At 41.2% G+C, this 13,679-nt stretch overlaps 1 protein-coding gene across 1 annotated transcript; it reads left to right on the forward strand.

Annotated features, from left to right (window-relative positions):
* Positions 1-10,370: 10,370 nt before the first annotated feature.
* LOC131981377 (signal-regulatory protein beta-2-like) lies at positions 10,371-12,202 on the forward strand. The gene is made up of 6 exons (XM_059345653.1): positions 10,371-10,413; positions 10,513-10,842; positions 10,984-11,337; positions 11,455-11,586; positions 11,700-11,758; positions 12,074-12,202. The coding sequence occupies exons 1-6, from the start codon at positions 10,371-10,373 to the stop codon at positions 12,200-12,202; spliced, it is 1,047 nt and encodes a 348-aa protein (XP_059201636.1).
* The last annotated feature ends 1,477 nt before the right edge of the window (positions 12,203-13,679 follow it).

Below are 13,679 nucleotides of genomic sequence, written 5' to 3' on the forward strand. Positions count from 1 at the left end.
GCTAAATGACATGTAATGTAATGTAATGTAATGAAGAACCTGTACAAAAAGTCCTTTGTCCCAGAAGCTGTCAACGCTATAAATAAGACCAGAATGCGGTAGCTATTTACCCTGTTTACTCCTGTTGTTTTCTTTGCTGAGGGTTTCCCTGCAGAGCAGGGGCCTCATGTATCAAACAGTGCGTAGCTTTCATACTGAAAGATGGCGTACTCCCAAAACTAGGAAAGTACGTACGCAAACTCACCTCCACATGTATCAAACTGTTCTTACGCCAGGTTCAGCGCACCTTTCCTTGATACATCCCAACCTGCGTGGAACTGAGCGCCCATGCACGAGCCACCAGCCACGCCCCGGCTCCTCCCCAAAATGAAGACGCAAATAACATGCAAATGACTATAAATCGCCGGCATGCCCGCTGATTATCGACAAAACAACGACAAATCAACTTACTGCGACTGCGCGCGAGGTGGACGTGGTGATCTCCGGTGTGGAGGCAGGAAAAATGAGCTTTTTAGTGCCTCAGGTGTGGGATTAGCAACAAGGTGTCACTGTGGCTGTTAACGCAGCCGAATCAGAGGGCTGCACCATGACAGAAGGGTCCCTCCACACACGCTCCTTCTAAATGCCACCGTTATTGAATGAGGTCAGAGCCGTTAGAGCTGCCAGTGCGTAATGCGTGCCAATATCATTTTTACGCATCAGTTTATAAGCCACACTTAACTTGTTGTCCCAATTAAACATCACATATGGGATCAATTATGCACCACACCTGACTTATTCTGAAAGGATTTCCCACACACGTTTTTTCTCCGAAGAGAGGGATCTGTGCGTCATGGATCGCTGTTCATCTGCAGCGTTAACATCTCCATGTTAAGCCAAAGGAGAAACGGTCGGCGATCGGGACTTTGACACAGTAATTAAGGCAGGTTATCTGTGAAAAATGTGTGCGCTCCATAATCAGAATCACAAGTACTTTATTGGATATTCGGTATATATAAAAATAGTGGAAATAGCAGAATATATAGACTTAAGAAAATATACAATCTTAACACCAAAACATATGGACTTCAATATACTATCATTGCACAAGTAAGCAGCACTACGCAGGTGAAGTCTAAAATATGATAATAGAAAAAAACATCTACAATATGAAAATAGAAAAAAACATCTATACCCTCATATTTAGAACGGGTTATTGATGGTGGAAAATGGCATTTTCCTTCCATTTTCCGAGAGCTATGAACTATAAAAATAATAAGTTGTGTGTAGTATGAGTTTAGACATGAAACACGTTTTAAATAGAGCATAAAAGACAGTAGTTTCTGCCAAACAAAAGTTTGCGGTGCCACCGCACATTCTCACGGCACCTCGATAGGTTGCGGAGCGGTCCGCACATTCTCACGGCAAGTTCACTTTTCATACATGTGGCGTGTGCGGAAAAAACAGCGTACGCAATGTTTTTTTGCGGATGCAGCGTTGATACATGAGGCCCCAGGTTCTCTGAACTTGATTTGTACTGTGGTGTGGTTTTATGAAATTATGTACTTGAATGGGTTATGTGTGAAGTACAGTTATTGCTGTAGGCTATTTTATATTTTTCTATTCTTGAAATGTTTTTCTTTGTTGTTTTACTATTTATTCTGTTTGTTTTGAGACATGTCTATGGTGAAACCAAAGAGGAATTTCCACTCAGTGGATAATAAAGTTTTCGTATTCATATTCGTATTCGTATTCGTATTTATTCTGCTGTCATCTTCACTGTGATGAAAACTGGATGTGATGCAATGAAGGAGAAAAATGCAGCAGAGAGACAGAGGATCTACGCTGCTGTCAAAGCTGTTGGGTTGGATTAGTGAGTCAACAGGTCTGTTTACCATCAGTTGATACTGTATGATCAAGAGTTTGTGAAACATTATGTGGCTAGTAGGTGGTACTGCACCTATTATAGTATTCTAATGTTAGAATTAAGTTTTGTCCCGTTGTTTGATTGTATATTTTAATGCAAGTGCTCAGATTAACATAGCAGCAGTGGCCTGAGCTCAAGTCTGTGTTGTCCAACACTGTTATTGAAACTTAATTTCCTGCATTAAGATGAGTTTCTATGCACTAATTTGTGCCTTTTTGCATCAATTTCTGGTGGAATTGTGTTTATTTTTGTAAAGGAAACAAAACACAACACAAACTTCATGCATCAGATGACAATTTAAAATGAAAATATATAATGGAATCATACATGTAGACATGATTTACTCTCCTGTCCTATTTTGTGATTATTTTTATTCATTTTTTATTCATTCTTATTATTTTACAACCCCTGGACTATAGCTCATATGCGTTTCAGCACGAGTTCTGCTAATTTCTTTTTGCATATCTGAAACACATCACAAATATCTGTGTTCACTTAGAAGTTAGTAATAAAATTGGAGGCTAATATTTAGAGAAAAAATACGCAATTTAATTACAATTAAATCACAATACTTAAAGACAAAAACAATCTATCCTATAATCTTCCGTGCATTAAATTTTTGTCTGCTGAATCGGTAATATCCCCTCAGACGTCTGATGGAGGTGTGACACACTTTGGTCTTTGCATGAAATGAAGACATCTCACCATTTAATGTCTTAAAGTCCACATAAAATTGGACTGTGGAGTACCTATGCATGCATGTATACAATTTCTCATGCATGTGTGTTCTTCACCATAGAAAGGCTGGCTGCCCACAGAGGGCATCACATGGGAGCATGTACTCCCAACATGACAGTTTGACTCCATCAATATATCTGTTCGGCGGGGCAGGCTGTGCACAAACAGGAATGTATCTATTTATTTTTAAAAACTGCTGTAAAAATCCCAGAAAAGGGCATTTTCTCTCTGGGAGGCCAAAGGGCAGGAGCTCAAGCCCCTTTGAGGTCTATCTGTGCACATGCAGGGTTGTAGACATATTTAATCTTTCAAAGTTATACAGTACAAAATAATGGTCAAGGGATGACAACATGAATGAATAAGTCCCTCTTTCTGGTCAGGTAGCACTTTGTAAAGGCCTTCAACATGTCCGTCATGAGAACATGAGAAAGTAAAGCCACATGCAACAGCTACACTGACTGAGCTGCTCTGTGGTGGGCTGTTTCTCCTCCCTGTGACCAACCATCAAGGCTGTTCACTCAGAACAGACTATTCAACAGGATGTGCAGAGAGGGGAGAGCTACATGAGGTCTCTGCAGGCTAAATTTAGTTAAAATAAGTGTTGTTGGTTTTTTTCTTGGCTCTTAACATTTAAAACATTTTATAGAAACTCCAAACTCTTAAAAGATGCAGCCATAGACACCTACAGCCGACTCATCTGCAGATGTATAATATAAAAATATTTCCATTAGTTGATGTTGGTTTTAACTTTAATGTAGATTTATTGATTCATTCACTATTATTTTGGACAGGCTTCCCGTTAACTTTAGCAAGGCTCTCATACCTATTTGTGGATAATCAGGCAAACTTAAGATCACAGTTTAGACTGCTGCTAAATTAAAAGCACCAAACTGAAGTGCAAATAAAAACAGTAAAGACATGTGTCTCTGGGTGTCCAACCCTCCTAAACCCTTCACCTACTCCTGTCAATTGTGTAAATTCTCCCTCTTGCCTTTTTTAAAACAGCAGTGTAGCCCAGCTCCCTGAGGCTAAAGCTGAGTGAGAGAAAGGTAGAAAGGCCCCTTTGTATCAACACCTCAGTTTCAAGCCCAACCACAACAATGCTAAAGGTTCCATGCATCATTTGTTTGTCGTGGTGTGTTTCTATATGTGTGAAAGTGCAAAGAGTGTTTTGGCTCGTTGTCAACAATATATTGACCCTGATGAAGGCCACAAACCACAGTGTGCTGGTCTGACAAACCTTCCTGCAGTGTTGGCCCTGTAGAGATACGTTGTCTGTCTATTTTAATTCTTCTTGATGCCAGAGTTTGTGGTGTTGTATTAGATGTGTTATATTATCAGCTGGTGTCAAACACTGTACATATGGTGGCCCTTTAGATACAAATATGCAGCTCAGAAACTGAATCTCCTCCAGGTGAATGTGCTCCTACTGCCTTGACATTAGTATAGCAGATAAATGCTTTAAATGCCCTCCTCTGAACGCTGAGCTTTTCCTGCTGAAGTAATTGACAGGCAGAGTTGGTGGGTCATCAGAATGTGCAGCATTTTGATTGGCTGGCTTGCACAATATTTGAGATGGCTCCTGTGTTTTTGTCACTGTGGCAAATAGCTGGATACATGTTTTTCTGTCATGCAATTAAATCTCTGTTTAACTTAGTGGTAACACACATTTTGATTTGCAGACAAAAAGCAGTTAATTACACTCCAGTTTCTCCTGTGCAGAGCTATAGGCAGAGAGGTCAGAGCCTTCATTGCATTCTATGCAAAGCATTTATAATGAAATGGTTCAACATTCCCTCTAAGATGACCACTTACATCAGGCATGTCCAAACTATTCCACAAAGGGCCGTGTGGCTGCAGGTTTTCGTTCCAACCAAGCAGCAGCACACCAGACTTGACTCAGTTAATCAACTGATCTCAGTCTTCAGACAGTTGATTGGTCAAACTGTGTGCTTTTGCTTGGTTGAAACGAAAACCTGCAGCCCTTTGTGGAATAGTTTGGACATGCCTGACTTACATGGTTAACAGAAAGGGTTGTGTTGTAAACCTTATCTTCTTCTTGTCCTCTGGTTTTTACTACAGGGTGGCACTGATGTGATGGAGTTGTTAATGTTTTGATAAAATCTAATCTATCTCCCAACTCTACATATAGAATACAGCCATTAAATGTAAATAATTGGACACAGAACTTATAGCAGTAAGTCCAGTCTCTAGGAATTACCTGGACTTCTCTGCAGTGCATCATTTACACACGAGCTGCCACCCGGCGTCTGGCGCAATGCCTGCGTCCTGTTGCCTGTGTCTCGCCTGCTACTCCTGCTGAAGCCGTCCTCGACCGCGATGCTGCTCCACTGCCTCGGCCATCGTTGTCTCCAGCCCCTCCAGCCGTCCCGACAGCGCCGACCGGACCACGACGTACTCAAATCTCCACTCCTGGCTCGGCCAGCTGGCGATCCCTCGGTAGGTGCAGTCGTGGTGTTGACCACTCTAGCCTTCGCCTGTTGAGGCGCACCGGACCAGCGGCTAACGACGAGCTAACCCTCCGGTTGGCGTTGATTAACGTGCGGTCACTAGCGAGCAAAACGTTCATGCTGAACGACTTCTTTATCTCTCGGGAGTTGGACTTTCTATTTCTGTGTGAGACCTGGCTCTCTACCGGTGATAACACGCCGTTCTCTGAACTTCTCCCACTGGACTGTAACTTCCTGAATTCTCCCCGTGCGACTGGGAGAGGCGGAGGCATTGCTTCTGTTTACAAGTCGTTTTTTCACTGTCGGCAGATTCCACACTCTGGTTTTGCTAGCTTTGAACTACAGCTCTTTGAATTAATTATGTCTTCTCCCATATTGTGTGCAGTGGTGTATCGCCCTCCTAAATTCAACAAAGATTTCATCAATGACTTTGCTGATTTTTTGTCTGGGCTATTGGTGAAGTATGACCACTTAATAATTTGTGGTGACTTTAATGTCCATGTTTGCTGCGAGTCTCAACCTCTGACCCGGGACTTTCTGAACCTTCTAGATTCATTTAGTCTTAAGCAAGCTGTCACCGGCCCAACACACAAAAAGGGTCACACACTTGATCTTGTGCTGTCTTATGGTGTTTCTGCCTCGGTGACTGAAATCTGTGCCATGTCTTTCTCTGACCATTCCCCAATTCTGTTCACTTTATCAGTCCCACACCCAGGTAGTAACCCTAGTGTCACCAAACGGACCTCACGCACAATTAACTCATCCACTGCTGGGCAGTTTTCAGCCGCTTTCAATGATTCACCCCTGTATGGGCCACAACTGGACATTATCTCTGAGTGTAGTGCTGATCAGCTTCATTCTGCATTCTCATCAGCTTGCACTGACATTCTGGACTCTGTTGCCCCTCTCAAACCCAAACAAGCTAAAGCCCAGTTAACACCATGGCTCAATGATGCAACGCGTGTCCTCAGACGCTCCTGTAGGCAGACTGAGCGCAAGTGGCAGAAGGACCGGCTCCACGTGTCCCTCCAAATCCTCCGAAGTCGCCTAGTGGACTACCAACGAGCCGTTAAAACTGCCAAATCACAGTACATTTCCACCCTGGTCTCCAGTAACAGTCACAAACCTCAGTTTCTCTTCAATACTCTAAATTCTCTCATAAATCCCCGTAATGAATCCCCTGTTGTGCCCTCACCTGCCCTCTGTGAAAGCTTTCAAAAATTCTTCGTTGACAAGATCGCGGCACTCAGGCCCTCTGATACCTCTGCCAGCCCCCTCCCCCCGCCTCCCCCCCTTCCCCAGCCGGCTGTCTTCGAGCAGTTTGAGCCCATTACCCTATCCTCCCTCTCCGATGCAGTCAGACACCTGCAGCCTTCTAACTGCACCTCTGACTGTCTACCCCCCCGTCTACTTAAGGATGCTACAGTTTTCAACACAGTTGCCCCCTTCCTTCTACTGTTGTTTAATTCCATCCTCTCCACTGGTTGTGTCCCGGCTGCCTTCAAGTTCGCCGTGGTGCAGCCACTACTAAAGAAACCCAACCTCGACCCCTCCATTCTCTCAAACTTCAGACCAATTTCCAAACTACCCTTCCTGTCTAAACTCCTCGAGCGAGAAGTCTACATCCAACTGAAAGCCTTTCTCACCAATAACAACATCTATGAAAAATTCCAGTCTGGCTTCAGAACAGCCCACAGCACAGAGACTGCACTGCTGAGAGTGCTAAACGACCTGCTCCTAGTCGTTGACTCAGGGAGTACTGTGATCCTAGTGCTCCTAGATCTCACAGCAGCCTTTGACACGGTGGATCACAGGATCCTGCTGTCGCGGCTTGAGCACCAAGTTGGCATCAAAGGCACAGCCCTGAAGTTCTTCCAGTCCTACCTGGCTGACAGGAGCTTCTCTGTCCTGCTTGGGGATTTCTTCTCCTCTGTTGCCCCCCTCACCTGTGGGGTCCCTCAGGGCTCTATACTAGGCCCCATCCTCTTCCTGTTATATATTTTACCCCTAGGGGACATCCTGGTCAAACACAACATCTCTTTCCACTGCTTTGCAGACGACGTCCAGTTATATCTGCCTCTTAAGGTTGATGGGCAGGCTGCACTCCAGCCAGTGCTTGATTGTCTGGCTGACATCAGATCATGGATGGGTGCAAACTTCCTCAACCTTAATGAGAGCAAGACGGAGATCATTATTTTTGGAAAAACCTCTCCGGCCTTCTCCACTGATGCCCTAGGCCCTCTAGCCTCCAACATCCGGCCTTCTGTCAAAAATCTTGGCGTGATTTTTGACAGTGCTTTTAAGTTTGAACAGCAGGTTAGTGCAGTGGTAAGGAGAAGCTTTTTCCACCTGAGAACTCTAGCCAAGACTAAAGCCTACCTGCCTCAGAGTGACCTGGAGAAAACTATCCATGCCTTCATCACATCACAACTGGACTACTGTAACGCCCTCTACACCGGCATGGATCAATTGCAGCTTCGCCGACTACAGTTGGTCCAAAACTCAGCCGCCAGACTCCTCACCTGCACTAAAAAACATGATCACATCACCCCGGTCCTCGCATCACTCCACTGGCTCCCCATCCGTCACCGCATCAACTATAAACTACTTCTAACTGTCTACAAATCCCTCCATGGTCTGGCCCCTACATACCTGTCTGACCTCCTGCACCACCACACCCCCTCCAGAGCTCTACGGTCAGCTGACCAGCTGCTGTTGGAGGTGCCCAGGTCCAGACTAAAAACAAGGGGCGACAGGGCCTTCTCAGTAGCAGCCCCCAGACTCTGGAACTGCCTCCCCCTCCAAATCCGTGCAGCGCAGTCCCTAAATGTTTTTAAGTCTCACTTAAAAACCCATCTCTTTTCTCTTGCCTACAATTAAAGTTTTTTGTTGTTGTTTTGTTTGTTTTGTTTTGTTTTGTTTTGTTTAGTTTTAGTCTCTTTTTTACCTTTGTCAATTCTGTATTTTATTGCACTTTTTGCACTTTTATGTGAAGCACTTTGGTGCGGCTCAGCCGTCTGTAAATGCGCTATATAAATAAATTTGACTTTGACTTTACATCAAGTGTTTATGTTTAGTGCCAATGTAGGAACTAGGCACAGCTGCATCATCTTTTTACCCGTCACGGTGTCTTTGTTGCAGTTCTATTTCTACTAATTTTGACTTACTTTTATATTCACAGATTCTTATTCAGAAAGCGAAACTTCTTAGGGCTGATTGTCCACATGTACAAATACATTTCCTCTTTATCTGAACTGTACCTACTATCTGTTTTTGGGTTTCTGGAAATCAGGCTACAAATATAGTTATGGTAGTACATCAGTAGGGATGGGTACCTTTCACATTTGAACCGATACGGTACCGATACCTGGTACCTCGGAATCGGTAACGGTACTCAACAGTACCAATTTTCTGTATTTTTGCGTTTGTTTATGTGGTAATAAATGTTAATTTGTTTAATAATAAAATCAATTTTTTTCAATTCAACATATTTATTTCTCAAAATATAAACTTTAAAAAATATATCAAAACAATATAAAATCCAGGATGAGCAGTGCTTCATTGTTGAGCGAACGTGCATTTTGTAACATGAAGGTTACAGTGTTATCAAAGAATGCAGAGGAGCGCTCTCAGGTGGCAAGTGCACGGAGGAGAAACAAAAAAAAAAGGTTGCAAGTGCACGTGTGATTTGTTGTGATGACGTCGTAGCTGTGCGGCACAGCACCGGTCAGACAGTATTGTGGGCATAGCATGGTTGGAATAAACAAAGTTGAGTCTGGCTGCTCTGTGCACATATCGAGGATGACGCAGGATTCTGAGGGATTTAATTTCAGCGAGGCAGTTTGGAGTAAATTGGCAGGTAATATTCCTGAGTTGAAGAGCGGAGTATTAGCGGAGGACCAGAGATGCAGCAGCTAGCTGCTAGCTGCTAATGACTGGTCTACAGAAGAATGGAGAGAGCAAACGGAGTAAGGAAGGTCCAATCTCGAGGCAGACGAAGGCCAAGCCCGGGCAGAGACATTGGAGAGATAGCCGCTGGCGGCTAGCAGGCCGAGAGCCGGCTGTTCGTCTCTGCGCCGGGTTGGAAGAGGGCAGCAGCTAGTGGCTAGTGGCCGCGGTGAGCAGACAGGACCAGACGAGGAGGTAAATAAAAAAATAAAAAATAGTGTGATCGTCAGCACGCTTGTTAATCAAAGACGTTAAATGAAAACAGGTTGAAATCAATGATCAGTTTAAAGTTAACGCCGTTAAGGTACCGAAACATGGTACCATTTGATTTTACATGAATCGGTACTCGGTAGTACCAACGGAATTCGGTCGGTAGCCTACCTATAAAAGTACCGAATTTGGTACCCATCCCTATACATCAGCGAACAAAAACAAGATGTACAACACAAAATGTGCTGGATAGCGTTCTTAATTCATGACTCCCAACAGGTAATATGACAGGTCAGCCATATTAGTGAGTAACCGCTATCTCTTTCCAAATATTTCAGCTTCCGATTGATCAAATTTTATTTCAGTTACAATTTTGGCTTGGATAAGCCCATTTTCCTTTGTTTATTTTGTTTTTTTGAGTAGTTTTTCCTTGTCCACCATGAGGGTCAAAGGACAGGGTATCGTAGAATTAAAAAAAAATTATAATATATTACTATTTCTTAAATTATGTATTCATATATATATCATATATTTTTCATTAAATTATCTATTATTATTATTATTATTTTGATTATATATTACTCATCTTTTAAATTATATATATTTTTAATTATTATTAATCGTTGGATTTTAGGTTTTTCAGTTTAATTGTATTGAAATTTCAATAAATGCATGATATTTCTTCTTAAATAATTGTGATCTCAATATTGATCAAAAAATAATTATTAGGATCATGGTCATAATCTCGCAGCCCTGCCATATATAGTGAAGGTACAAAGGAAAATTAAGCAGAAAGTTTGGATTACTATAGTTCACATTATACAAACAAATCATGTGTTGTGTTGACTGTCAGTGTCAGGTTGAGAAACCCACCATGAAACATGAAACAGAAGTGTGCTGTTGATGTTGTTTCATGTGCTCAGGTTGGAAAGAGTAGATTTTATTTCCACTGTGGTCAAACAGTGAAAAAGCGACATAATAAGAAGCCAATCAGATCGCTCTGAAATGTTCCCTCCCACTTTATAGGATTATATTAAGGCGACTCATCTTCTAATACGACCCTATTCGACTGTTGGTGGAAGTGAAATAACAACAAAATGCTGATCTTGTTTTATTTGCTGCTGAGTCTCACATTGGGCCGTAAGTAAATCTAAGTATTGTCATCTTCTCACAGTGGATTAACAGGGCACACATTTGTCTTTTTGTCTTTAATCACTATTCTCTGTTTTATATTTCCAGGATACAAACAGGATCAGATCTTTGAGACGAAGTCTGTTGGTGTTGGAGATAATGCGACTTTGACGTGTTCCCGGCAGATATCTGAGCTCAGATCAACCTTGTTTTGGATCCGACTTGTTTCTGGAACCATCCCTGAATTTTTTGGAGGAACATATTCATTTGACTATGATGGTGTTAATAAGACTCCTCGCATTACAACAAAACAAGAGCCTGGAACATTTATCCTGCATATTAATGAAGCAAAGCTAAGCGATACTGGAGTTTACTACTGTATAAACGTAAACGGCTTTGAAATGACACTTCTGAAAGGAACATTTCTGAGAATTGAAGGTAAACACCATTTATGACAACAGTTTACGCAGCTTAATTCTCCTTCATGCAAAAATAAAGATAGCACAAGTTTCCATACTTCATAGGGAAGAATGAGGGCAGAATATGTTTGTTAAAGCATTTTTATTTTTTACTCACCAGGAACAGAACCTGATATCACCGCCATCATTCAAGACATTCACTCTGATCCAGTCCTTCCAGGAGACTCAGTGACTCTGCAGTGTTCAGTCTTCTCCGACTCAGAGAATAAAACCTGTCCAGGAGGACACAGTGTGTTCTGGTTCAGAGCCAGATCAGATGAAACTCCCAGTTTAGTTTATGCAGAAGGAAACAGCAGTGATGGATGTGAGAGGAGCCCTGAAGCTCACTCTCCACAGAAATGTGTCTACAGCTTCTCAAAGAACGTCAGCTCCTCTGATGCTGGGACTTATTACTGTGCTGTGGCCACATGTGGAGAGATATTATTTGGAAATGGGACAAAACTGGACATTGAAGGTAAGTGCAGAATGATTCAATTTTCATTTTGAGTCTGGTAGAAACCATCAAGTATTACAAAACATTTGTTACCAATACATTAATAACTTTAATGATTTGTTCCTGATATTGTTTCAGCACTCAACATGTGGGACATGCAGCAAACCAAAACAGCTCTGATTCTGTTATGTGCAGCGTTGGCTATAAGTCTGATTGTTATCGCCGTACTGATTTATTCCATCAAGAACAAAACTTGCGAGTGTTGCAACAGTAAAATAAGTTTCTTATACAGTTTTTTCAACAGCGAATAACCAACATTTAGAATGACAATTTGTGTAATTAACCTAGAGAACATAACATTTTTGTTTTTATTTATAATCCAGATACTTTTGGTCTGCAAACAAACTCTGCAACAGCCGGCTGTGATCAACAAAGTCAGCAGGTAAAAAGAAAATATTCTTGCAAGCTTTTCTTCCTACATACAGTATGAACAGTGCATTTTCAAAAACAAATATCTTATTCATTTATTTTCCAAAATCATGTTTTTTGTGCAAGCCAGGGAAAATAACTTGAACTGGTGTTGAGTTGTTTTAATATCTCCTTGATTTTATTTTATTTTTTTAAAAGTGCACTTAAGAGAATATCAATGAATCTGTTGATGGTTTATTCATTTCAAGAATGGCTTTTAAATTATTTTGTTAATTAAATCTTTATAAAGAATTCGAAGAAGAATTTATAGTCCATGTATTTCCTTTAGAGACATGAGGACTCGTTGGTTTATTCTGCACCAACCTTCAGCAAGAAGAAAACTGGCCGAGCAGAGAGAAGGAATGCAACAGCAGGAGACGGAGAGACCGTCTACTCTGATGTCAGGGTGAAAAATTAACAATCTACTGGATTTGCTAATAAATGCTTTGAATTTTTTACTGCTGCACCTGTTGTAATAATGCTGCCTTTACATACATTTCAAATCAAATTTCGTTTTTGTATGGTTGATAACCTTCAAACATTTTATTTTATCATTTTGACATTATGCTTTGTCCAATCACTGGTTGGCTTCTTTCTTTCTTTTTTAGGGAGGTTTCCTTTCTGTCTCTTTTATTGAAATGCATTTTTAAGTTATCTTAAGTAGAGTTAACTTTCAAGTTAACTTTTCTTATCATTGCAATTTTAGATGTTAGAGCAATGTTAGAGCACCGTTTTCAGGTTTTTCAAAGTGTTTTCTCTTTATGTTTTATGACGAGGTGTGGTTGTGTTTCATTTTTATTGTTAAATCATGATTTGTTTATTTTGAAAATACCTTTAGTTGCACTTACTTGATGATGCATCCTGTATAGTAAAGTACTTTGTTTTTAACAAAATAAAACAAATAAATCACTTTTAAAGCAATAACCCCAGAGGCTAAAATGGTAGAATTATTTTATATTGCTTAATGTGTCACTCATGCTGATCTCTTACTGCTACAATTAAAATGCATGGACTTTTGCTGCTGTGAAGACTCTGCAGTGCAAACATGTTACTCACATTTGCTCCTGGAAGAAAACCATATGGACTACTTTGAAATTAGAATTTGCAAGAATAAAACACAGGGTTCAACTAGTGTAAGGCCAAAAACCAAAACGTTAAAAAAAACCCCCCAAAAAACAGCTGTTATCGAGTTGAGATAAAATACAGATTTGATGATGATTATTTGTAGTTTAATGACATAATTTGTGTGACTTGTTTCCAAAATGTGTGTGTGCTTACTTGGTTTGTGTGTGACTAGAGCTGCATTTATTCTTCAAATACACAAAATGTCACTAATTTGACCTTTAACCCATGCAAATAGCAATTTATAAGTCTGCTTTGTCACAGCCCTCTGCCCCAGATACGACACACACAACACTGTCTAAGATCAGTTTTGGACATGTCAGGGACGGTGTGTCACTTCCCCCATTGTGGCTTTTCAAAATAAAATTCCATGTTGACAGAAAACGGTTACCTTTGGGTAATTAAGCTAATGTCTTAAACGTTTCGAGGACAGCCACTTTCCACTAGTTTTTCTGTATGTCAGTGTGCTGCACACCACAACATCCTTCAAAAAAACATGTTTCAAAAGGATAAAAATCTGTCAGGGGATAATGGCCGCTCTGTTTTTGTGGCCTCACATCACTCTGTAAAGATCTTCTGCCTGTCTGTTGTGAGAACAAGTAAAGCCACATGCAACAGCTCCACTGACTGACATGAGCTGTGGTGGGCTGTTTCTCCTCCCTTTGACCAACCAACAAGGCTGTTTACTCAGAACAGACTATTCAACAGGATGTTCAGTGAGGGGAGAGCTAAAACTACAAAAATATCCGTTGTTTTAAAAGATGCATCCTGCA

This window comes from Centropristis striata, chromosome 12 (assembly GCF_030273125.1).
Source record: "Centropristis striata isolate RG_2023a ecotype Rhode Island chromosome 12, C.striata_1.0, whole genome shotgun sequence".
In the NCBI taxonomy this organism is placed as follows: domain Eukaryota; kingdom Metazoa; phylum Chordata; class Actinopteri; order Perciformes; family Serranidae; genus Centropristis; species Centropristis striata.

What these genes read in the sequence shown, in the direction of transcription:
- LOC131981377 (XM_059345653.1), top strand. Translation starts at nt 10,371, where the DNA reads ATGCTGATCTTGTTTTATTTGCTGCTGAGTCTCACATTGGGCC. An exon ending in AACATTTCTGAGAATTGAAG is followed by an intron (nt 10,843 to 10,983) that starts GTAAACACCATT and finishes TTTACTCACCAG; the next exon opens with GAACAGAACCTGATATCACC. An exon ending in GTGATCAACAAAGTCAGCAG is followed by an intron (nt 11,759 to 12,073) that starts GTAAAAAGAAAA and finishes TATTTCCTTTAG; the next exon opens with AGACATGAGGACTCGTTGGT.